This window comes from Lagenorhynchus albirostris, chromosome 8 (genome assembly GCF_949774975.1).
Source record: "Lagenorhynchus albirostris chromosome 8, mLagAlb1.1, whole genome shotgun sequence".
Taxonomy (NCBI): Eukaryota; Metazoa; Chordata; class Mammalia; order Artiodactyla; family Delphinidae; genus Lagenorhynchus; species Lagenorhynchus albirostris.
This window is the reverse complement of record NC_083102.1, coordinates 45089643-45113743: the sequence shown is the minus strand read 5'-3', so window position 1 is coordinate 45113743 and position 24101 is coordinate 45089643. Positions and strand designations below refer to the sequence as shown.

The following is a 24101-nucleotide window of genomic DNA, read 5'->3' as shown; positions in this document are numbered from 1 at the left end:
TGAAACCTGTTTCTGTGTGTGTGTGTGTGTGTGTGTGTGTGTCAGAGAGAGAGAGAGAGAAAGAGAGAGACCGCCAGTCCTCAGAACACAAACTCCTTCTCTGCTTGCCCGCTGCCACCCGCTTGCCCTCCGGAGCATCCCCAGCTGGGCAAGCCACTAGCTCTCCCAGGGCAGCTCTCTTGGTTCTAATAAGTTAAGGTTAAAATGGAGGCTTTATAATCCTATCTATACATGAGAATCACCTGAAGAACTTAAACAACACTGATACCCAGGCATTCTGACTTAGTTGGGCAGGGGTATTTTTTTTTTTTTTGCGGTACGTGGGCCTCTCACTGTTGTGGCCTCTCCCGTTGCGGAGCACAGGCTCCGGACGCGCAGGCTCAGCGGCCATGGCTCATGGGCCCAGCCGCTCCACAGCACGTGGGATCTTCCTGGACCGGGGCACGAACCCACGTCCCCTGCATCGGCAGGCGGACTCTCAACCACTGCGCCACCGGGGAAGCCCCATGGGCAGGGGTATTTTTAAACACTACTCAGTGGTTGTGCTGAGCAGCCCATGTTGAGGACTGTGTTAAGAGGTCAGAGCTCATCTTGCGTCCCGGGTCAGGGCTCGGGGGAGGAGGCCGTGAGTCTCATCCTGAAGGAACGGGGTAGTGCTGTTGCCGTCTCAGGGGGCCCTGAGCACTCTTCCCTCTTCCCAGGCCTCTTCCTCCAGGAAGCTTGCTTTATGTCCCAGGGCAGAGGTCTCTCCCAAGAGATGTGTTTCTGGTGGCACGTTGCTGGGAGTACAAGGGCGACGGCCTCCAGGAAGGAGCACCGTGTGTCCACTTAGAGACACAGGCCATGCACCCATTTCCCTCCCCTGGCTTTGTCTGGGCCCGGCTGGCTGTGAGGCAGGCCAAGGAGGGAGCTGAGGTGGTGAGTCACCTTCCTCTCAGCTAAGAAGGCTGAGACCCGCAGAAGCAAAGGTCTTGACTGTGGCCAAGTGCTGAGGCCAGAACCCAGGCCCAGGCCACAGGCTGTGTCGAGGGAGGTGCTGGGGGTACCCAGGACTGTCCTGGGTGGAAGCCTCCTTGACTCCAGACCCCAGCAGGCCTTGGCTTGACCTTGTCCTCTGTGCGGGAGAGTCAATCCAGGTCTCGGAGGCCTTCTGCCTTAGTAGCTCCTCTAGGCCCTCAGCCTTTAGCATCTGCTGAGAAGCTGTGGGCCCGGCCTTCCTCTCTTCCAGCCGGGTTGGTAGGGAACACCAGCTCCCTGCAGACAGGGCCTTGGCCTCCCCAGGGATAGTGGAGATGACTGACCCCTATGCGGACCACTGGTGTCACATCATGCCAGAGGCAGCCTGTGGCCACCAGGTGTATGGAAGGTCCCTGGGGGAGAGGCTGGGCCAGCATCCCCACGGCTACCCTGGGCTTCTCAGAGCATCTCTTGGGGATACCAAAGCCTCCCTCAGTATTTCCAAGTGGGCGCCAAAAAGGCAGAACAGTGGGTAGATAAAACGGACCCCCTTTTCCTTGAACCCTCCTGTGGCTGGTTTTCTGTCTCCTTTTCGGGTGCTCGTTTGTCACCAGATTGAGCTTGGAGAGGCCAAGGGGAGCTTGTGGAGGCAAGGAGAGAGGGAGGGAGGCGTGGGAGGCAGCCACTGGGGGCACAAAGGGCCCCAGGGTACTGGCTGCTCTGCCCATTGATGGGGGGTGTGTCAGGACTCATGGTTGGGAAGCAGCCCCCATGGGCCTCTTAAACCAGCCACCTGTGGGTTAGTGGTGGCCCTGACAATCTTTTTAATAATAACTCAATCTTTTTAATAATAATAGTGACAAAACATTTTAGTTATTGTATAGTATTTCATTGTATGGCTATGCAGGGGCCTGTTAACAGTGCCTGCTCGAAGGATGGTTGGCTGCCGCATTTTTTGCTGTTGATGCTATTTTAAATAATGTTGCAGTGAATATCCTTGCATATGCTTCTTTCTGTATAAGCACAAATCTCTCTCTAGGATAGACACCCAGATGCAGAATTGCTGGCTTGCAGGGAATATGTGTTAATGATCAGTTTTAGAAGCTGACCGGACTCTTCCTCTGGGCATGGGCTGGGGCTCCCTCAGGCTCCTCACTCGACTGCCCGTGCCCTTTCTGGTCCTTAGTAGCGACTCGGGCCTCAGAGCCACAGGAGCTCTGGGGGGAAGGTCCTCGAGGTCCAGGCACATCCTTCTCAGTAGTCACTCTTTTTGTCTGTTGCATTGGTAAAGGCTTTATCCTGGAGGCCAAGTGGGCTGCGGCAGGGTGAAAGGAGGCTATGTTTGTTGGGGACCGGGCTTGGCTGCTGGAACAAAGCGGCCCTGTATGAGTGAGTGAGTTAGAGAGGAGGGCACGTAGCAGCCTGTAGCTAGGTGGGCCGTCAGGCTGGCTGGGCGGCTCAGCGCCGCGGGTGCACTCAGTCATCCCGGCTCCTCTCGGTGTGTCGCTCCCCGCCTCTTGGTGGTGTCCTGGCGGCTCTGTCCAGCCTGGGTCTGGCATCGGGGAGGGGGAAAGAGCAGCAGGGGTGAGCACGTGATGCCTTAGGGACAGGTGGCGCATAGGTGGTACGTGTCACTGTCACCCACCTTCCATAGGTGGGAAATTCATCATATGCCCGCACCTGAGAGCAAGAGGCACCTGGAAATGTCCTCTCCAGGCGGGCACGCGTGTGCCAGCCAAAACTCTCTTCCTGTGGAGGGAGATCTGGGGACACAGTCACCTGCTGCAGAGGAGAAAGCCATTCAGACCATTCTTGTAGGCGCCCGAGCCAGCGTGTTCCCTGCTGTACCACCAGTGCCTGGTAGTGAGTAGGCCCTCGGCCGGTGCTTGTGGGATAGAAGAATAAAGAACAGCACAAAGGCATGGAGGGGGGTTACCCTTGGAGGCTTGGCTGCAGGTAGGGGTGGGGGGCTGTCGCCGCCCCTCTTATGCCGCTGGACCCGCAGGATTCATACCTTTCCTTTCTTCTAGCCTGTAGATACCTGGGGCTGAACAGCAGCTGCTGTGAGTGAGAGGCGGGCAGCACTGGCCTGAGCCTCCTTCTGGGCTGAGAAGCATCATGGCCAGTGTCATACAGGCCTCCCTGGCTGCCCTCCTTCTGCTGCCTATGGTAAGGGCCCAGGACCCTCCCCTCCATGACCAGCTAGAACCCCAGGCTCACCTGAGCTCCCACCCCAGATAACCTGTGTCTTTTGTGTGCTATCAGCCGAGCTCAATTCACACGGCTGGTATCTCTGCCAGTACCCCCCTGGACCATCTGGCACTTTTGGGTGAACTAAAAAGGGTGCCCCTTCCTCAAGACCCTGTACCGATTTGACCAGAAATTGTTACATAATTTACAAATCTATTATGATAGTAACATACGCGGCAGCCTTTCGAGTTGTACAGTACACAACCTGCTCAACCGTATGCAGGGGCCCTCGTCGAGGCTGCAGAAGGCACTTGTGATCCTGGTCCCCAGCTCACTAGTCTCTGGCAGGTTAGAGCTCAGACGGCTGCTCTCTGCTCATGTCTCTGAGTGAGAGAGACGGGGTGCAGGGTTCCCAGACATTGGCCCCTGCCCCTCAACCTGGGAATTCTGACCAGCATGGATGCAGCTGTCTTCAGAGCCCTGGATGCCAGTCCTGCCTCTGCCCTGCCTTACTGTGTGAACCGCAGACCGGCTCATCCCTTTCCGTGCACATCTGTGAACGGTCTGAGCTAGACTGGATCCCTGAGCACTGCTCTCAGCAGCTTGGGGTGCCTTGTGCCTGCCTCCACACTCGCCAGCATCCCCTTATGGGACCATCCCTGCCCTGGCTTTTGAGTTGAAGTGACAACACTAGGATGCAGCTGTCGTGATAGCATCCGTGGGCTTTGAAGTTACTTGGTCCTACACTTAAATCCAGTATCTGCCACTAACCAGCCGTGTGACCTTGGGCAGGAGTTTCTAAACTTCTCTGAGCCTCAGTTCCCTCCTTTGTCACATGGGGCAGGAGTAGATGAGAGTGGCTACTAAGCCCCACGGAATGCTGCCACTGTCCTTCACCTGCAGCTCCCAGGCCCCCAGAGGAGAGAGAGGATGAGCTCTCTCAGCCCCTCCTCTTTCTCACCTCCTGCTTGCTCCCCTAAAGTGCACTTGTAGCCTCGTGGTCTCTGGAGCTGGACTGCGTGGGTTTGAATCCTGGCTGTACAGTCTACTACACTGTGTGACCCTGAGCAAGTTTCGTAACGTCTCTGTGCTTAAGTTTCCCATCTGTGGAATGGGAAATGGTAAAAATAGCGCCTGCTTTGTAGTACTCTTGATATATATATGCGTGCATATGACAGAGTAATGCACTCAGTACGGTGCTCTGTGTGTACTTGCTAATGTTATTATAAGACATGGAAACTGAGACCCAGGAAGCGGGTGGGATCTGCCCAGGTCCCACACTGAGTTGGTGAAGGGGAAGAGTCCTCATGGCGCCTGTGACGAAGTGGAGGCAGGGTCCCCGCTGGCTCTGAAATCTCTCTGTCACTGTCGTCTTCCTGCTTCTGTCACTCCCCTTCTCCCACTGCCCCGGAGGCTTAGGTAGCAGGGCTTGTCGGTGAACCTCCCTGTTCCTTCTCACCATGTATCCCCTGTGCCTCCTGCAGGCTACCGCCATGCACTCTGACTGCATCTTCAAGAAGGGACAAGCCATGTGTCTGGAGAAGATCCAGAGGGCCAACGAGCTGATGGGCTTGAATGACTCCTCCCCAGGTGAGGAGGGTGGCGGGGAGGGCCACCATCCCTGGCACATCCAGGCCAGCCTTAGAAGTGATGTCCCAGCCTCTGGCCAACTTATAGAAAGTAGTGGAGGGTACAGGTCCCTGGGTCCTTCAGAAAGCCCCTTGGGGTGATGGAGCCCTGGATCTGCTCTAGGCAGTGACACTGGGGTTGCCCTCCTTGGGGATGGCCTGCCCTGGATGCCTCCCTCTGGAAGGGGCTATTCCGGGTGACTGGACGTGGCCACCTTCACTCCCATGGGAGCTGGGTTAGAGCTGGTGTCTGGGCTGAGCAGCGGCTGTCGGAGAGCTCGTTAGCAGGCCGCCTGGGCCTGGTGGTGGAAGGGACACAGCTGTTGCTGGTGGCCGAGCTAGGGAGCACCTGGTCTCCCCAGAGCATGAGGTGTGGGGTCATTTCCATCTCCTCGGCTCACTCCATCAGAGGGAGAGAACAAGGCAGCAGGAGCCCCAGTCCTGTGCGTATCTGGTGCTTCCGTTCTCCTGGGGCTGCTACCAGCCTGGGGGGCCGGATGCTGCTTCCTTGTGCTGGATGGTACCACGCACCGCAGGACATGCAGTGGCCTTAGCTGTCCCATTAGATACCCCTAACTGCCCCTGATCTCAATGACAGTCCCCAAAGCCTCACTTTTCTAGATGTCCCAAGGGAGTGGCATGGCCCCGGCTGAGAACCAGTGGTCCTGTGTAACCCCTTTCCTCCTGACTCCCCTGCTGTGCAGATGGGACACTGAGGCCCGTAGAGCAAGGGCACCCTCGGCTTCCTGACTCCAGCAGGGCCAGGGAGAGGGTCTGTGTGGGAAGTTGGGGGTTTGGGGGTAGGGGGCATCGCTGGAGGACTCACCAGTCACTGGAGGGTGGGGTTCTCCACCCACCCTGGAGGGACCCACTTTCCCCCCGCTCCTCCCCATTTACAGGGAGCTCTTCTGGGCACCATCCGTTTAAATGCCGGGTTAGTCAGCAGCCCAGTTAAATGTGATCGTCCCGCTGGGCTGGGCTCCCCAGCCAGTCAGCTCAGCAGGCATTAACTGGTAATGGAGCGACTCCAGCCATGCTGTCCTTTCCCTCCAGGTGAGCTGTTGCTCAACTCTCACTGAGGCCAAGAGTGGATCTGAGGCCTCACCAGCCAGGGAACCTGAGGCAGGGGGCCTAGGTGGGTGCACGGTTGCGGGAGACTCAAAGAATATCCTGTCCAGGCCTCTTGTCTAGGGGATGGGAATGTGGAGCCTGGAGGGCAGTGACTTTAGAACCATAGGAAGGGGGAGTGGCAGGCTCAGGTGGGCCTGGAACCCAGGTGCCTCCCTCCCAACCCAGGGCCATTGTTCCTGCTTCGCAGCTCTCAGGTATACTTGGGATCGAGTAGTAGGAAGCGTTCCGTAGGGGTGGGTCGAGGTGGGATGTGGGGCTGGGACTGGGCCAGCAGGCATGTAGGTGAAATGCACCTGTGGAGCCCCCGGCAGGGAGAGGACAAGACCTGCCCCCCCCCAACCCCGCCGCCTTCCCCCCAGGGGCATCCAGGCAGAGGTGTGAGTGTGAGTGAGGCAGATGGAAGGATGGATGCCAGCCCAGGAGGGGCAGACCAGTGCTGCCGGGAGGGGCTCCCACCCCCAGGCATGCTCAGGAGAGGACGATGAAAGGAATTCTCTGTGGGGAAGGATTCATGGAGAAGGTGGCCTTTACATCAGGTCCTTGGTCCTCAGACCTGGCTGTACGTCAGAGTCACCAGGGAGCTTTGACGAAAATGTACCCAGGACACAATCCAAACCAGTTAGGCCAGAGCCTCACTCCACTGGAGTCACCGTGATTTTTAGAGGCTCCCCAGGCGATTCTGACGAGAAACTAGCTAAGAACCCCTGAGTTAGGCCCTAGGGAGGAGTAGGCACTTAATGGCAGGTGAGAGCTGAGGGATGGATGTTCTGGGCTGCGGGAACCACAGCAGCAAGAGGCGGGTGGGGGAAGGGAGTGAGCCCCCCCCTAGGTCTGGAACCCTGAATTGGAGTCGGTGGGGATGGGCTAGAGGGACGTGTGGCTGAGGGCCCGGGAGCAGGTATCTGTGTGTTGCACGTCTGCCGCCCCTGGAGTTGGAGGTCGGAGGGGACGGCAGTGGTGGCATCCCCTGAGCTGCCGTGCCTCCAGCTTTGCCCAGGACGCTGCCTGGACCTCCCTCTTGTAGCCCTGCCTCGGGGGCCCTGTAAGTGAGGTCACCCCCAAACCTGAACCTGGTCAAAGGACCCCAAGCCTGTGGAAGAATTTCACGGACCCATCCACCTGCTCATTCATTCGCTCACTTATCCCCTCACGCTCTCGTGCACTCATTCAACTCACATGACGAGCTGGGATCTTAGGTGTCCGGCCCGGGCGGAGTGAGGGCAAAGCCAGGGGTGGGGCCTGCCGAGCTTCTGGGAGAATTGAAAGATGCTGGCGGCCAGGCCCTCCCCACACCAGCGTGATTGGCGTTCGGACGGGGGCACTTGTTGAGAGTACGTGTTAAAAGCCTCCCGACGATTCTAAAGTGTATCCAAGGTTGAGAGCCACTGGGTTGGCCAGAGAATAGCCTCTACCAGGGTGCTTATGTCAACTTGGGCCAGAGAGCAGCCCCCAGTGTCCAGGCAGACGTGGCTGGGAGCCAAGAGTCCAATCTGACTATAAGCGAGAATCAGCATTATGGTATGAATGTATGTGCTTGGGGTGAAACGAGAGAGGCCAGCCCTCCTGCTGTACCCCTTCTCTGCACCTCCCCTGCCCCTTCTGTCCCAAGCACATACACCATGCACAGAACGCTGGCCAGGGGTCAGCCGATGTCCCGGAAACACACTTGAAAAAGAAAATCTGTCAGCTTGTTCCAGTGACTGTGAGTGTGTATTCACAGCAATGCTTGTAGATATATATATATAACTTGTGTGTCCCCATGATCTTTTAAATCCCATAAAGTGAGTGCATTGGAATGAAGACACTGATCTGTTAGAGGGGAGGTGTGTCTGTGGCATGTACGTGTGGTTGGGGGGGATGGTGAGGGGTTCCCAGGATGACACCTGCATCCCCTCAAACCCATATCCCTCACTGATCCTGGGACCTTCACCGCAAAGAGAACGTGGGACCGTATTGCATACAGGGGCCTTCAGAATGGAAGCCGAGGGACAGAGATATGCTAGGGAGGGGCACCGGCGCTCAGCAGGCAGCTGAAGGGGGTAGAAAATATAGGTAAGATAGCGGAGAGTGAAAGCAAGCTTTCTGACTGGGTGGTTTTGCCCACAGCGTCCCTGGCGGGTTTTAAAGATGTTTATTGGGACCGTTGTTGAGGTGATATATTTAGTGGTTTTGTCCCTCGTTCCAAACTCCTGAATGCTAAACAGACCTTGAGACAGCACCAAGTCCGGCTGTATCATGGGACGCACGGAGAGGCTGAGGCCAGAGTTGGACGTCGCTGGCCAAGTCACACCGAGGGCCAGAGCCAGCTCTGGGACAGGACCCAGGTCTGCTGTCCCAGCCAGGGAGGGCCCTCTTGTGCTGCGGTGCTCTTGTGCCTAGAGAGAAGCAGAAAGGACTCCTGTGCGTGGGAACCTGCGCCTCCTCTCTGGAGCGTCCCCAGACCCACACAGGGCACAGGCACTGCCTGCTGGGCTGGCCACTTCTGTTCTCTCGGCTCAGCCCGACCATCCTGCCTGTCCAGGGTGAGTCCTGCCAGCACGTCCTCTTTGTGGGACTGCGGGCTTGCATCAGTCTGGAGGCCTTCCCTGCGTCTAAGTGGGCTGGTCAGGTGTGGTCCTCCTTGGGGGTCCCACGCCCCATACTCTGGAGAAGATGGAAGAGGGAGGCCTGACGCGGCCTTGGCAGGGGCAAGAGGGAAGTGGCTTGGAGGAGAGACAGGAAAGCCTGCTCATTGCTATTCTGACCCAGCCTCTGAGGCCTGTCCAGGGTGCAGAGTGTGTACCCTAGCCCCCAGCTCCACCCCCTCACCGGAAGAGAGGCCTGGAGGAGGGCGGGGGAACCACTGCAAGGCTGGGCCCAGGCTCCCCATCCTCGGGGCAAGACCAGCTTCTTGTCTGTGCCTCCCAGCTGTTCTGAGAACGAACAGACCCCCAGCGTGGGGAGGGGGCGGGGCCTGTAGGGACCCGCCCTCTGTGGAACTCGCTCCCCAGATCTGACAAAGGGTTCTGTTTCTGTCCAAACCTGTTTCTCTTTGGTCCGTAGTTCTCAGACTTAAGCCTGTATCAGAACCTCCTGGAAGTCTTGTGAAAACCCAGATTACTGGGCCCAGCCCCGGTTTCTGACTCAGTGGGTTTGACGGGGCCTAGTGTCTGGGCCTCTGGCATGCTCCCAGTGGCGCTCTGCTCTGGGGTCTGCACTTTGAGAACCGCTGACGTCCAGAGGGGAGGGCTGCATCTTCAGTCCTTCCTCCACTCCCCCAGCACTGAATTCACAGCTGCTCTTCATTTTATGGATCAGTAACATTGGCTGTAAAGTAAATTTCAGTAAATGGAATCATTTTTTATTTTTTTTTAAATGGAATCATTTTTTACCCGTGAATCGCATGCCGAAATGAGGGGCTTGTTCTAACGATACGCAGGCATCCTCAGGCAGCTTCTCAAAGAGAGGACTGTGCCTTTGTTTGAGTCCCCTTGGCGCCCCTGGTCTCACGAGTTTTGAACACTGTGTGGAACTGGACAGAATCATCACCATGACAACCCGAGATTAGCTCCTTATTTTGTTCCAGTCGGGGCTAATGGCTCTTGCATTCTCTCTCCATTCAACCTGCCCAAGTGGTCTTTTCCCCTCCTGCTGTCACAAGGCACCGCCTCCCCTTGGCTGCTTTGTGTGTCAGCATCTTAGTGGGAGCAGCCCCGGAGAGTGTGCCCAGCATTCTCCCCCCCGAGCGGGAATCCCCCGGTGCCTGAATTCCTCCCATCAAGTCCCATAGAGGCTTTCGGCGGGACAGACTGAGCCAGGAGGGCACAGGCAGGCTTCGTGTAGAATTGGGGCCCAAGGCAGGTCGATCGGAAGGCTTGGGGTGTCAGAGTGGAGAGTTCTCCCAGGGAAGAGGACCAGTTCTGATTTCCTCTGCACAGGGTAGAAGAGGACAGGAACTTTCTCGACCCCGCAGCCATGTCTGATGCACTTGACCACACCTCCTCCTTGAAGCGGGCTTTGCTGCTGCTGTGTCACCAACGTCTTCTGGTTTTCCTTGTATTTCTGGCCACCCCTCCTGAGTCTTCTTTTCTGGCTCCTCTTCTGAGTGGTGGCATCTCTTCTTTTGGGGCCAGGCCCTAGACTCTTCTCTTTTTTTTTTTTTTTTTTTTTTTTGCGATACGCGGGCCTCTCACTGCTGTGGCCTCTCCTGTTGCGGAGCACAGGCTCCAGACGCGCAGGCTCAGCGGCCATGGCTCACGGGCCCAGCCGCTCCGCGGCATGTGGGATCTTCCCGGACCAGGGCATGAACCCACGTCCCCTGCATCGGCAGGCGGACTCTCAACCACTGCGCCACTAGGGAAGCCCTCTTCTCTTTTTTTTCTTCTCAAATCTACGCCCTCTCACTGGACATGTCGCCCGGGTCCACGGCCCTACAGAGCATCCCTGTGCCGACCACTTCCCGTTCTCTTCCTCCAGTTCCAACTTCCCTGCTGAACGCCAGAAACTTGTCTAACTGCCTATCTGAAATCTGGCTTCACTTGGCTCTTCACATCATCTCAAACTAAACATACCCCAGATGACACTCTCGAGTTCCAGCTTGCCGATTCCCCCCACCACTTGCTTCTCATCCAGCCCTCCCCACTGTGGTGAGTGGCTCAGCCAGCCAGCCATCTGGACACTCAAACCCAGGTGTCATCCTTGGCCCCTCTCTCCCGTTTAGTGCATCAGTCACGGTAGCCTAGACCGTGCTGAGGTAACAGATGAACCTTAACATCTCAGAGACTTAGCACCATAACATTTCCTGCTTGCACACGTCACCAGCCAGCGTGGTCAGCAGAGGTGGGAGGTGGAGTTCGACTCTGCCCGGTCCTTCAGAGATCCAGGCTCCTTGCATCTCGCAACACTGCCACCCTCGATATGCGGCCTCCAGGGATGCTGCAGAGAGGGGAGAGAGAGAGAGAAAGGGTATGGAGTCTGCGAGGGATGTTTTTGAGACCTGTTCATCACTTCCCCCCTCTTCCCATGGGTGAGCACTCAGTCACGTGAGACGGATGAGCACCAACGCTCCCTGGCACGCTCACCGGCTGGGTCCAGCCAGTGTGTCACCAAGTCCTGTCAGTCCTGCCTCCAGACTCTCCTACGCAGAACTCCTTTCTACCTTGGCTGCCGTGGCTCCTAAGCGAGTCCCACCACCCTCCTCTGGACTGCTGCCATGTCCTGACAGACACGTCTCCATGTTTGCTTTCCTGCTCTTGAAATATATTACCTTCCCACACAGCTGAATCAGATCATGTGACTCTGCGTCTTCAGACCCATCTGTGGGAGGCAGAATAATGCCCCCACCAAAGGTGCCCACGTCCATGGGCTTCCCTGGTGGCGCAGTGGTTGAGAGTCCGCCTGCCGATGCAGGGGACATGGGTTCGTGCCCTGGTCTGGGAAGATGCCACATGCCGCGGAGCGGCTGGGCCCGTGAGCCATGGCCGCTGAGCCTGCGCGTCCGGAGCCTGTGCTCCGCAACGGGAGAGGCCACAACAATGAGAGGCCCGCGTACCGCAAAAAAAAAAAAAAAAAAAAAATATGCCCACGTCCAAATCCCCAAAGCCAGTGAATGTGTTGCCTTACATGACAAAAGGGACTTGGCAGGTATAATTAAGTTAAGATGGAGCAAGTGGCCTGGATTATCCAGGTGGATCCAGTGTAGTCACAAGCGGCCTCATAGGTGACGGGAGGCAGCAGGAGGGTCAGAGGAGAGAGCTTTGAGGATGCTATGCTACTGGCTTGGAAGATGGAGAGAGTGGCCGCAGGTCAAGGGATGTGGGTGGCCTCCTTAATCTGGAAAAGACAAGGAAACAGATTCTCCTCTAGAGCCTCCAGAAGGAATGCTGACAACTTGACTTTGGCCCAGTGAGACTTCTGACCTCCAGAACCGTAAGATAAGAAATTGTGTCATTTTAAGCCACCAAGTTTGCTCTGTTATAGTAGCAACAGGAAAGAAATACACCATCCAATGTCTTCTCAGCATTTGGTATTAAATCCAAACTCATTCTCATGACCACAGGCTATAAGCCCCGTGCGGGCAAAGACCGGGGGGTTTATTCACCCCACTTTTGCTCTCCGGTGTCTGACTTGTAATAGGCACTTAATATTTCTTGAATAAATGAGTGAAAAAGAGGGAAGGGAAGGGGAAAGAGAAGACACAGAAAAGGTAAAGGGAGAAGGGGGAGTGGGGGAGAAATGGCATCTTGAAATCTTCTAGCCTCAACAGAACTAAGCTTTGTTGGGACTGGAGTCTGGAACAGATGGGGAAAGAGAAACTGGATGTGTGTTGTGGGCGTGGAAGGAAAATGAGTCGCTGTCCTTAGTTAGAAAAACCCAAGGCACTCTCAGGAGCCCAATCCCATCCTCATCTCCCTGGAAAACGTTCCTGGGAGGATTCAGCTCCAAGGCTCCTGAGGCCAGAGCAGACCCCATCCAGAACAGGAGAGGAGACAGACCCCGCCTCTCTTCCTCTGTGGGTCAGGCCAGGAGGTGATACCTACGGGAGAAATGTGCTCAGGGCATCCTGGAAAGCCCCGAGATGGTGACCTGCGTCTCCTGTGACCCCAGTGATGCAGGCCAGAGAGGTGTGTGGATGGCTGAAAGCTCCCGTTGGGGTCGGGGACATTGTCCCATAAAGCAAAACTGTTTCACAGCATTTCTGACACCAAATGTGTGGGTTTTCCATACCAAGCAGTTCTCCGGTTTTCTACGGATACCCACTGGATGTCCCTACAATTTAATTCAAATCTGACACTAACGACCTGGAGTTAGCACAGACCCAGCAGGTTAAGGGTCAGCTTCAGGAGACTGCTCCTCCAGTTCAGATGCCAATTGCAAGTCATGGGGCCCCAGGTTACCCACACTTCAGTCTGTCTTGGCTACAAATCAGGAGTTCCCTTGGGCTTCCCTGGTGGCACAGTGGTTGAGAGTCCGCCTGCCGACGCAGGGGAGACGGGTTCGTGCCCTGGTCCAGGAAGATCCCACGTGCTGCGGAGCGGCTGGGCCTGTGAGCCGTGGCCACTGAGCCTGCGCACCCGGAGCCTGTGCTCCTCAACGGGAGAGGCCACAACAGTGAGAGGCCCGCGTACCGCAAAAAAAAAAAAAAAAAAAAAGGAGTTCCCATAGCCTCCTCTTCAGGCTCCATAATTTGCTATGATGGCTCACAGAACTCAGGGGAACACATTAGGCCGTGCCAGGGCCTAACGTTCCACATTTAGGGAACATCTGCTGACTGGGGTTCCCAGGGCATGGGCCAGACACAGCCACGCTCCATGGCCATTCCACGGTCAACACGGGCCATGGCGGCCAAAGATGTACTGTTAGGTCTCTTTCAAGGATGTGTTGTCATAACCAGCCACGTGCGGGTTGGAGCCCTGCTGTGGTGGGCGGATAGGAATCGTCAGTAACAGACCTGGGACCCATCTCCCTTCATGTGGCCCCAGCATCCTCGTCATCTTGGTTTGTTGTCCCCAGAGCTTTCTATGATGCTTCTGTCTCCCAGACTCAGTCATTCTGGGAGCAGGATGCTAGAGGCTAATGTGATTGGGTGTGAATTCTAAAGTAGCCAGGTCTGAGTTCTGAGAGAGAGGGTTTTCTGCACCTGGAAGCTTTGGGTGCCTTCTGGTCCAAACAGGACCTGAAAGTCAGTCATGGACCCCAAGAGGCTGTGAGCTCATGAGGCCCGCCCCGGGCTCCCATCCCTGTCCAGCACCTGCCCGGGCTTCCTCTGTGTCTGTCAGTGGCCCTCCACTGGCCTTTCTTCTCACCTGCTAGGGCTGTGTTTCATCTCTCTTAGGGGAATGATCCCCAGGGACCCCTAATTGAAATAATGAAATCAATGGTAATAACAATGGCGAGCATGCGTTGAGTGAGCCCGCCGTTCTTCTGCGAGCTTTACATGTATGAACTCATTGGTCCTCCTAGCAGTCCTGTGGGCTGGGACAAGCGCTGGCTGTCCCTTACATGGCAGGGAAGCCCTCCAAAGCCCACCGCTCAGCAGGATGTGGTCCCTTTTCTGAAAGTCTGTACTCTGCCGTCAGACACGCCACACTGCTGCCTCCCTTCTCTGCCTTTGCCCCCCCGTCATGATTACATCTCTGCCCACCTGGAAAATGGGGGGTTCCATGCTCCTCTCACATCACATCCTTTCTCTGGGTGAGCGCTCATCCCAGGGCCTCACCCACACCCCACACGCCAGAGTGAGAAGCAAGGGCCAGGCCTTAGGAACCACGTTACAGCTGAGGTGATAGGATCGCTGGAAGGTGCTCACTGGGGGTGGCGGCTGTGTGACCCAGCCCGATCTTCCTTTGGAAGAGCTCACGGTCACAGCTCTGTGCGGTTGAGTGAGGAGACCACTGGGGAGGCTGTAACCATGGTCCCAGTGAAAGGTGGTCAGCCCTCAGCTAGGTGGGAGTGCAAGGATGGAGAGCAGGGCATGGATTCCACAAATATCCAGACGTCACACCAGCAGGACTTGGTGACCGGTCGGCTGTGAGCACGAAGGAGGAGGAGACAAAGCAAGAGTGACTCCAGGGCTCTAGCTGGGGCTGAGACAGGAAATCAGAGTTTGTAGGAGATGCTGAGCTGAGTCTTGGACACGCTGTGTGTGGATCGTCTTAGGCCTTTCAAGGTGGGGATATCCAGCAGGCCCCGGCCATGGAAGGTAGCCCCCGTGTTGTGCAGGAGTCAGGGTTGGCGGTTGTCTGTGTAATTCTATCCTGAAGTCCTTGGGCCCGGTGGTCTCGTTTAAGGGCAGTGGGGCAAGGGGCCGAGGGCAGGGCAGACACGAGCCCCTGCACGCAGTCGGGGTGGGCAGGGTGGAGCCCACTCCATAAGGGCGGAGAGGTCCGTAAGGGCAAGAGGCCTCTCCGTGGAGAGGAGGGGTGGAGTCAGACGAGGGGTGAAGCATGAAGGGGAGGGGAGGTGGTGGTGATGGGAGTACAGAGGACTCCAGAGAGAGGCTGGCAAGGGCTGGAAGGAGAGCAGGCACGGGGGTCGGAGCGTCCACGGAGCCCCAAATCTGAAAGCCTGGTCGTCAAGCTCAGCCTCTTCCTCCTTTCTCACAAGCCCATGTCCAGCGAGTCGCACGCCTTGGCGATTCCTGAGTAGCTCTCGGTTTGTCCCTGCTCTCCTCCAGCCCTCGGTGCTCACCTGGTGCGGGGGTGCCTCACCAGCAGTGGCCCCTCAGGTGCTCCCTGCTTCCTGGCTCCTCGTGCTCCGAGCCCTTTCATAGTTCGGGGCCTCGGCTTCGCAGGCCTCTCCCCTCCTCCCCCCACCCCCATCTGGCCAATCTGTGGTCCTCTTCAGGTCCCAGCTCCGTGTCGTCTTCCTGCTGCAGGTCTGCCCTGAAGGGCGCTGGGCGACGGTGGGGAGAGGGCGTGGAGCACCATCCTTGGGCCAGACGGTTCCTGCCCCTCCCCCGAGGGGTAGGGAGACCCCACCACGACGTGGAGCCTGGGGACGTGGAAGAGCCCATGCAGGGTGATGTGTGCGTGTGATGTGTGTGTGTGTGTATGTGGGCGTCTGGCTGCCCTCTCACCGTGGTTCCCTTCCTCACAGGCTGCCCTGGGATGTGGGACAACATCACATGTTGGAAGCCTGCCCACGTGGGTGAGATGGTCCTCGTCAGCTGCCCTGAGCTCTTCCGAATCTTCAACCCAGACCAAGGTGGGTCCCCCCCGGGGGCCTCTTCAGGCCACTCTGGGTCCAGCCTGCTCCCCTTGTTCGGACCTCAGGCTTTTCTGAGAGACCAGCACCAGGGACATAGGGCGCCCTGCAGGCAGATACTTCCCATTCCAGAGCTCGTGTGCTGGCGGGGAGATGAAATCATGGACCCTCGTGCACACAGGGACACAGAAGCACCCCTCAGACGTGGCAAGTCCACGTGGAGGTGCATCGTCGTGGCTGGGCTCTCGAGCTTGGACTCCAAGTCCCTTAGCGAGAAGTCCCTTAGCGAGACTGGACGTGTCTTAATGGTCAGTGGTGTCAGCTGATGTTATCACCGTTATCACTCGCACAGAGAGGCCTGGGTGACCGCCTCTCCATGGGGAGGGGGTTCTGGGGAGTCTCTCCTTTGAATGTGAGTCTGGTGGTCTCTCCAGGCCTGTTCCTGTCTTTGGTGGAGGCTTCGTGGACTCCTAAAGAAGGCTGGTGGCTGATGAGTCCACACTGACACTGGGAAAGGCCTGGAGCCAGACTGGCCCTCCACCCCAACCCTGGGGCTGTCACGGGAAGCAGGGTGGCAAGCTGAGGGGTGCTGAGTTGGGCTGGGCGGGGAGAGATGGCGGGGCCGGGCTCCAGGCCGGTGATGTGCTGAGAACCACCCGTGGACCACTGAGCCCTGGGTTGGGGCCTTGGTTTGAGGAGGACGGAGGGTGGGGCTCCTGAGGAGATTAGAGAGTCTGAGACACGTGTGGGCGGCCAGGCTCGGGCCCCTTGAGACCTGGGTCTCAGCTTCGTCCTTCACCTGCCTAAGGCTTCAGCCAGTGTCCCTCCAGAAGTGGAGAGTCTCCAAGCTCCACCTCACTACAGAATCCTGCCTGCCGCTGTCCCTAGCGTGTGTGTGAGAGGCAGCGGCAAAGTCTTTCACACCTGGAAGTCCAGCAACCTAGACTGTGCCTGGACTTCTCTTTTTGCAAGAGGCGGCGGAGGGAGGTAGTGGCATTGTATCGGGGTGCCAGGGCCCCATCTCTGCCTCCCTGCCCAGGCCCAGAGGAGGCAGGGTCTAGCTGCATCGCACCCCTGCCTCGCCTCCCCCCAACTTCCGCTCCGGAGCAGGGCCTGTTAGCCACACCTCCCACCTCCAGAATCTCCAGCCAGCCCAGCAGGAGAGTGGCAGTTGAACTCTTCCATCCTGACAGCGTGGGGACTGGGTGTGACCCAGGGCAGGATGGGAAGTTCTGAAGCAAGAGGCACAGTATGAATGGTGGGACGTCAGGCGAGGTGGCCGCCTGCTGATTCAGCCCGGTTTCGAATTCATTCCTATAGAAACCAACTTAATCACTTCCTCCACTCACGTACTCCTTTCGTTCAGTCGTTTATTTAAAGTTGACAGAACAGCTACTCTGGGTCAGGTACCATGGCAGGATTACTTCTTTTCAACCACAAAAAAAGGTAAAATGAATCAGCAGTAAAATAACATTTTCTTAAGATAAACTTTCCTTCAGACTCTGTGCCTCCCTCTGGCAAGTGCACAATGAATGTGTTATTTACCCCTGCTTCTTAATGGTTCATTAAGGCAGGCCTTTTTAGCATCTCCATTCACAGAGCTGGATTAGTGAGACTTGCCTTAAATACTTAGAAAGCTGAAGGTGGCGTTTTTTCATTTTATTTCCTGGTTCTCAGGGCTGAATCTCATTGTAATAATTGTTGCTCTGCGGGCTATTGGAGAGACGGGAACGTTGATCGCTCTCCTCCTTACACATGCCTCTGATATTTCTCTTTAACTGTGTCCTGTTCTCGAGGGAATCGTAGAAGTCTCCAGTGTCTGGTCCAGCCCCAGCTTGTAGTTCTCATGCCTCTGGCGCCCCCAGCAGAGCCTCTCTCCAGAGTCTGGGAGTGGGAAAGAGGAGGAAATCGTCAGCAGGGCCCAGAGAGAGCAGTCCTGACTTTAGACCCCTTGCTCACCTCTGTGTTCTCTCTCTCTGTCTTTCTGTCTGTCCGTCTGTCTCTCTCTGTTTCAGTCTGGGAGACAGAAACCATCGGTAAGAGGAACCTTGGAGAGGACAGACTGCTGATCATCTGTCCATCCGGCAGGAGCCTGGCTCTGACTGCTGGGAGTGGGTGGGGGTGGAATGAGAGGCTCATCAGGGGCTGGGTTCATCCCACCTCCCCCCCCCCCCTTGGCCATCTGGAGGTGGGGGAGACACAGGAAGATGGAAGATGGAGCTCCTGGTCTCAGGGTGCTCATGAGCTTGTTTGGGAAGTTGACACCCACTCCCCTGTGGAGGGGTTAGCAAACAAGGCCACCGTGTGCCCAGGCACGTGCATATGTACACGTACAGGCCTGATTGTGTGAGTGAGCCAACATGTGGAGTTGGAATGTATGGCAAGCTCCAGAGTAGAAGAGACCCAACCAGGTGGCATTCAGGCAGAATAACGATGATGTCAGGGGAGGCTTCCTGGAGGAGGTGGCATGTCAGCTGAACCTTGAAAACAGAATTTTGAGAAGTAGAGGGGAAATTGGGGTTCACTGCTAACAGGAGATTCAGCCTAAAGAACGGGTGGAGGAGGGAATAAAGAGTCAGGAGAGAAAGAGAGAAAATGTCTGAGGAGGAATTCTTTGGAGTTCTGGGTTCCCTTTGATGGGAGTGGTTTGTGGGCTGAGATTGAGGGTTGAGCACCAAAGAAAAAATGCAAGCGCAGGACCCATATTGCTATTCTTTGCCCTTTTCTTAAAAAGACCCAGTTAATTAACTTATTTACAAAACAGAAATAGACTCACAGACATAGAAAACAAACATGGTTACCAAAGGGGATAGCGGAGGCGGGGGCGGAGATAAATTAGGAGTTTGGCATTAACATATACACACCACTTTATATAAAATAGATAAACAACAAGCACCTACAAAAAAAGAGGAAAGGCCCAATTACCCTCTTCTAGTCCTCTCCCACTCCAGAGGCCCTCCCATCCTCCCGACAATGTCCCATTTCCACTCCCTGTGGTCCAGTGCAGAGAACTGAGTCATGGGCCACCATTAGCATCATAGAAATACAAAGCAAATGAGATGGCATTGGAAGGTACAGTGTGTCAGACAGGTGTGTGTGGCTACTCTGTGTGATACAGCCTCTTAGCCAAGATCCCACCTTCCCCCAGCCCTGATCCTTCAGGCCAGGGGCAGCCTTGGCCTTCCACGGTGCAGAGTAAGCAGTGGATAGCCCAGGCAAGCTGATGGCCGGGTGTCCCGACTCATGCTCACGCCTGTTTTGCAGGAGAGTTTGGATTTGCTGACAGTAACTCCTTGGATCCCTCAGGTAAGGGATGAACTGGGGTTTACCATGGGCTGGCTGGAGGGAGGGCATCTGCTAACCCGTGAACTTGGGGAACCCCTCCTTCCAGGCCGGTCTATGCCTCTCTCTGGCTGTGTGATCTTTGGCAGCTCGCTTTCCTTCTCTGATAAAGCTGTGGATTTTCTCCATGGAAATTTGCACGCAAGTGCTCAGACAGAACACTGTGCATACAATTTCAGGGAAGCACAGATCTCAGTAAGGAGCTCCTTAAGGGGTCTCCGATAGCGTTGAACTCCCATACGTAGAACAGTGGTTCTCATACTTTAAAAATCACCTAATGGGCTTGTTAAAGCAGATTCCTGGACCTCACTCCCAGAGTCTGGTTTAGCAGGCCTGGGTGGGGCCTGAGAATGTGCATTTCTAGCCAGTCTCCCAGGGGATGCTGATGGGCTGGTCTGGGGGGGCACCCACTTTGAGAACCCGTGCCCTAAGATTCTGTGCTCCTACAGAGGTGCTGGGGCAAAACAGCCTAGTGAAGTAGGTGCAGCCACTGCAGGGTGGTGACAATCTGGAGAGGACTTCATCTTCCGGAGATTTCTATCAGAGCAGTAGAGTGGCAGATTCATGGAATAGTTCTGAACAAAAAGGTTTATACTTTTCTGAGCCCACGCTGTATTATAAAAAGAGAAAGAAGGAAAATAAAAGAAAGGAAATGGCTTGTATCTCCAGGATACTTTTTTACAAAAATGTTTTTCAAAGCGACTTCCCTTTCCTCTTCCCACCACCCCGATGTGGGCAAAGCAGAGAGGAGACCCAGGGGAGGGAAGGGCTTGGCCAAGGCCGTGGTCCCCTAGGACGTGCAGACTTTCTGAAAGAAACGTTCAGAGGGACTTGGAAAGAGGTTGCCAGTAGCAGCCTGAAACAGATTTGCTGGAAGAAGGAACCATTTGGCATCAAACTGTGGGACAGAAGTGAGCCCTTCTCTCCCTGGGCCTGCCAGATGTCCTTTTTGTCCTGGGTCATAAGACTCAGAATCTGAGCAGCGATGGAGACCAGTCTTCCCGCTCTGGGCAGAGCTCTCTTTATGGCAGGAGAGCCCGCCCTCCGCTGCTTCCCAGAGTCCCAGGAAGTGCGTTTCTGACTCCTGGCTAAAAAGAACTGGCCTTGGGCTTCCCTGGTGGCACAGTGATTGAGAAGTCCGCCTGCCGATGCAGGGCACACGGGTTCGTGCCCCGGTCCGGGAGGATCCCATGTGCCGTGGAGCGGCTGGGCCCGTGAGCCATGGCCACTGGGCCTGCGCGTCCGGAGCCTGTGCTCCGCAGTGGGAGAGGCCACAGCAGTGAGAGGCCCGCGTACCGCAAAAAAAAAGAACTGGCCTTAGATCTTCCAACTCAACCAGCAGGACACGAGGTTGGAAAAGTGTAGGGGTCCCCTTTCTTGGCCTCTGCCCTTGCCCCCTTCCTGAGTGCCCCAGAGGTGGCCTTGGCCACGGGGCGGGGGGGGGGGGGGGATTCTTCCAACAACGTGGGTGTTGGAGCCTCTTTTATGCAGATGTCTCTTGTATACGACTTTCTGGCCCCTGAATCCTGAAAGGAAGAGCCAACCCCAGGTGTCCTAACATACCAGGTAAACTCCCAGGAAGCCAGTCTGGGAAGGGGGGTCAGCCTGGGGCCACACTCAGGGGCTGGGCTGGAGGCAGGGTGTGGCTGCTGCCTTCTCCCCTCCCCCAGACGTCCATGGCTCACCTTTAGACAATCAGGAGCGGGGCAGGTGAAATGAGCAATCATTAAAGGCCAGAAGGCACCCAGGCGGGGTGAAAACCAGACTGGACTCCACTCTGCAGCCAGCCAATGACTCCTGCCCACTCTGATGTCCTGCAAAATGGCCTTTAAACTTGAGCAAAAGAAAATTAAGGTATATTAGTGACAGGAAACAGACCCCTAAACCTGAAAAGGCAAAGTCTCTTTTTTTCTAAACCTAAATGTGTATCTTAATAAGATCTGATGCTAGGTCAGTGGAGGTCTGGTCCTTGTTAATTAAGCAAGCCACGTGTCCCCTTGACACGGGATATTGCAGCTGCTGGAAGGCCCAGAGCTCCCGGTAAAGGCATCACCTAGAGCTCCAGGTGTGACAAGAACTCCTGCTGCACCACCACCTGAGGTGACTCCTGGGCCAGAATCTTCGGGCCTGGAATCTGCATTTGTGATCCCAGGTCATTCTTCTGCTCGCCGAAGTTTGGCAAGTGCCGACCCAGGGCCCAGGGCAGGGGCTCAGGCCTTTCCCTAGGCGGAAGGAGGCTGGATTCGTTCTGGCTTAGTCCCCTCACCCCTTGTTTAGAGGTCAGCTTGCACCTTGTCCTCCTACCCTCCTCGTCCTTTGTATAAGGGGAAAAGCAATGACTACTTTCCCTTGGACAGTGGAGGATCTCATGAACCTTCAGCTGCCATGCTTCTCCGATGGGCATGTGGATTTCCAGGAATTCCCGCTTAAGAAGTAATTTTCGAGTAAGAATCTCGGAGCCCTTTTAAATCACTTCTGTGGCTTACTGAGTTTTTGTTCTGCTGCAGGCATGAGGGTGGTGAGCCGGAACTGCACAGAGGATGGATGGTCGGAGCCGTTCCCTCATTATTTCGACGCTTGTGGGTTTGATGAGTACGAGTCTGAGACCGGGGACCAGGTGAGTGTCTGCTTCTCACCTGGAGGTGGAGGGATGAGGCCGAGGAGGTGGGTGGAGGGGTGTGTCTACCAGAGGCCTGGACTTCTGATGGACGTGCAGAAGCTCCTGTCCCAAGGCAGCGCTCATGAGCACCTGCTGCGTGGCCTGCTGCATGAGAGGGCGGGACTTTCATTCGCTCATTCTGGGCTGAGAAACAACTGGTTTGCTGCTTGAGCTCCTCCGGCCCCCAACCCGCGTCCTCCACCTCCCTAGCTACTCTTTCAGGAGACACAGACTTTCTGTGGCCCAGCCATTGAAGGGTTAATGTGGGGCCCAGCAGGGGGCCTCCCGGCTCCTCCCCCAGGATGAGGCTGGGCCCCCATCTGGCTGGTCAGTGCTCCTGCACTCTGCCAGCCCTCAGCTTTTGCACAGTGCGGACCCTGCAGAGGGAGGAGGTGGCTGGGGGGTGCCTGGGAGATCGGATGCAGTTCCGTGGGGGCCGGGGGCAGGCCCCACGTGGAGCCCTGCGTGTCCTGTGCTCTGCTCCAGGATTATTACTACCTGTCGGTGAAGGCCCTGTACACGGTTGGCTACAGCACGTCCCTCGTCACCCTCACCACTGCCATGGTCATCCTGTGTCGTTTCCGGTGAGACCCTGGGCAGCATTCGAGTGAGCGCAGCCCACCCCAGCTCAGAGCCCTTGCTCCATCCCTCCCACCTCCCACTGCTTCCCTGGATGTCAGCTCTGGAAGTCCCTTGGAAGGCATTTCCCCCACCCCTAGGATAAGAGATGGGAAACTTGATCCCAGAGAGGGCAACGGACTTGTCCAGGGCCACACAGCAAGGAAGACCCTGGGCAGGAGACCTACGTTCCTCACTTTATCTTCCTGGTCTAGATAAAGAGAGGTCACAGGAGGGAGTAGGTCACAGGGTAGTGGGGCCAGGTGGCAGGGGCCTGGGAGTGAGCGAGGGTTTAGAGTCTAGGTGGGAAGAAGGGGATGGTCTAGGTGGAGGACCCCCTTGAGACAAAGCCGTGGAGTTGGCCCAAAGCAGACCCCGAGGTGGAGGGCGGAAGGCTGTGGAGTTCCTTACTTCAAAGCCTTTTGCTTCCCTGGCCACTGGTGTAGGAAGCTGCACTGCACCCGAAACTTCATCCACATGAACCTCTTTGCGTCGTTCATGCTGAGGGCCATCTCCGTCTTCATCAAAGACTGGATCCTCTACGCTGAGCAGGACGGCAACCACTGCTTCATCTCCACTGTGAGTGCGCGGAGCCCTGCCAGGACTGGCCCTCCCTGCGACGCCCTGCCGTCCAGGTGTTTTCCTGCAGGTTAAGGTATCGACCCTAGTGAACACGGAAACCCAGGAATGACCCTGCAGTTACTAGCAGCCAGTGAGACCCCAGCGGGACTTCACTTCCTGTCCCTTGGCCTCTGTGTGTCCTTGGCAGGGCAGTGGAGGAGGGTCGGGTGGAAATGTCAAGTCCCGCTTGCCTAGGCTCAGAGAGAGGGCTGGCTTGGCCGCGGGTCGTTTAACCCAAGATGGAGCCAAGGGGCTGATTGGCTGGGGTTCCCTCCAGACCACCTCCCCAGTTCTGATACATTTGGAGATAAGCAGAGAAGATAGGCTTTGTTGGGGCAGGATGGAAAGAACAGCCCAGAGCACAAGACCTTGACCTGAAAGGGCTCACTTGGAGGGGGATCTATGAGATTTCCGGGGGGCCAGGGGTGTTCCCCTAACCTATGTGATGCCTGAAACCTTTATTTTACCAAGGAGGCTCCTGCAGGGTCCTCCTTATTAGCCTCTCCTGTGGACACTGGGGACGGACGGGAAGGTCGGGGAGAATGAGCCTGGGGAGAAAAGGGGGTTCCATGTTTTCTGACCTGTGCAGAGCTGCCTCCATGGCAGCTTCGACTCAGACTCACAGGATGCTGCAGTTGTAAACTCTGAATCCAGGAATGTTGAGTCTTTCAGACCCACGGGGTGTCTAAACCCGAGCATGCTTCAGCTGAAGGGCCCTCAGGATCCTCTCTGGTCCTGCTGGGCTGGATTTTCAGGGTTCGGTGGGGTCTCGTGCCACCCTCCCCCTCCTCGCTCTCCCTGCAGGTGGAATGCAAGGCTGTGATGGTTTTCTTCCACTACTGTGTCGTATCCAACTACTTCTGGCTGTTCATTGAGGGCCTGTACCTCTTCACGCTGCTGGTGGAGACCTTCTTCCCCGAGAGGAGATACTTCTACTGGTACATCCTCATTGGCTGGGGTAGGTCACTGGCTGTCTCCCAGACAGGTTCAGGCCTCATGGCCGGGGATGTCCTTGGTCCTGCCGTCCGGGAGCGTCAGGTCAGAGGAGGGAGGCACTGACCTGCCTCGCAGCTGACGGCACACTCCCGGTTCTTGGACGCTTTCTTGCTCTTCTCGTAGGAAGCCCACTGTCTGATGGAGGGGATATGCTCAAGAGTCCTCCTGAGAGGCGAGGTAGCCCAGGGTTTGGGAGTGACATGGACCCCCAGGAGGCCTGGGTGTGAGGGACAGTTAGGATCCCCAGGACTCCAGGTCTGAGAGGGAGACATGCC

General features: G+C 56.4%; 1 protein-coding gene across 4 annotated transcripts in view; it reads left to right on the top strand.

Moving 5' to 3' along the window:
- Nucleotides 1–3060: 3060 nt before the first annotated feature.
- The window catches only part of ADCYAP1R1 (ADCYAP receptor type I), a 39365-nt gene continuing 18324 nt past the window's right edge, over nt 3061–24101 (top strand). For 2 of the 4 annotated variants that reach the window (XM_060156040.1, XM_060156039.1), the window contains exons 1-9: nt 3061–3126; nt 4632–4737; nt 15483–15590; nt 17606–17626; nt 18855–18896; nt 21440–21549; nt 22078–22175; nt 22656–22788; nt 23635–23788. In XM_060156040.1, the coding sequence (XP_060012023.1) occupies nt 3076–3126; nt 4632–4737; nt 15483–15590; nt 17606–17626; nt 18855–18896; nt 21440–21549; nt 22078–22175; nt 22656–22788; nt 23635–23788 (823 nt within the window). In that variant the 5' untranslated portion in view covers nt 3061–3075. The remainder of the gene's footprint in view (nt 3127–4631; nt 4738–15482; nt 15591–17605; nt 17627–18854; nt 18897–21439; nt 21550–22077; nt 22176–22655; nt 22789–23634; nt 23789–24101) is intronic. The other 2 variants (XM_060156037.1, XM_060156038.1) reach the window with 2 other exon arrangements.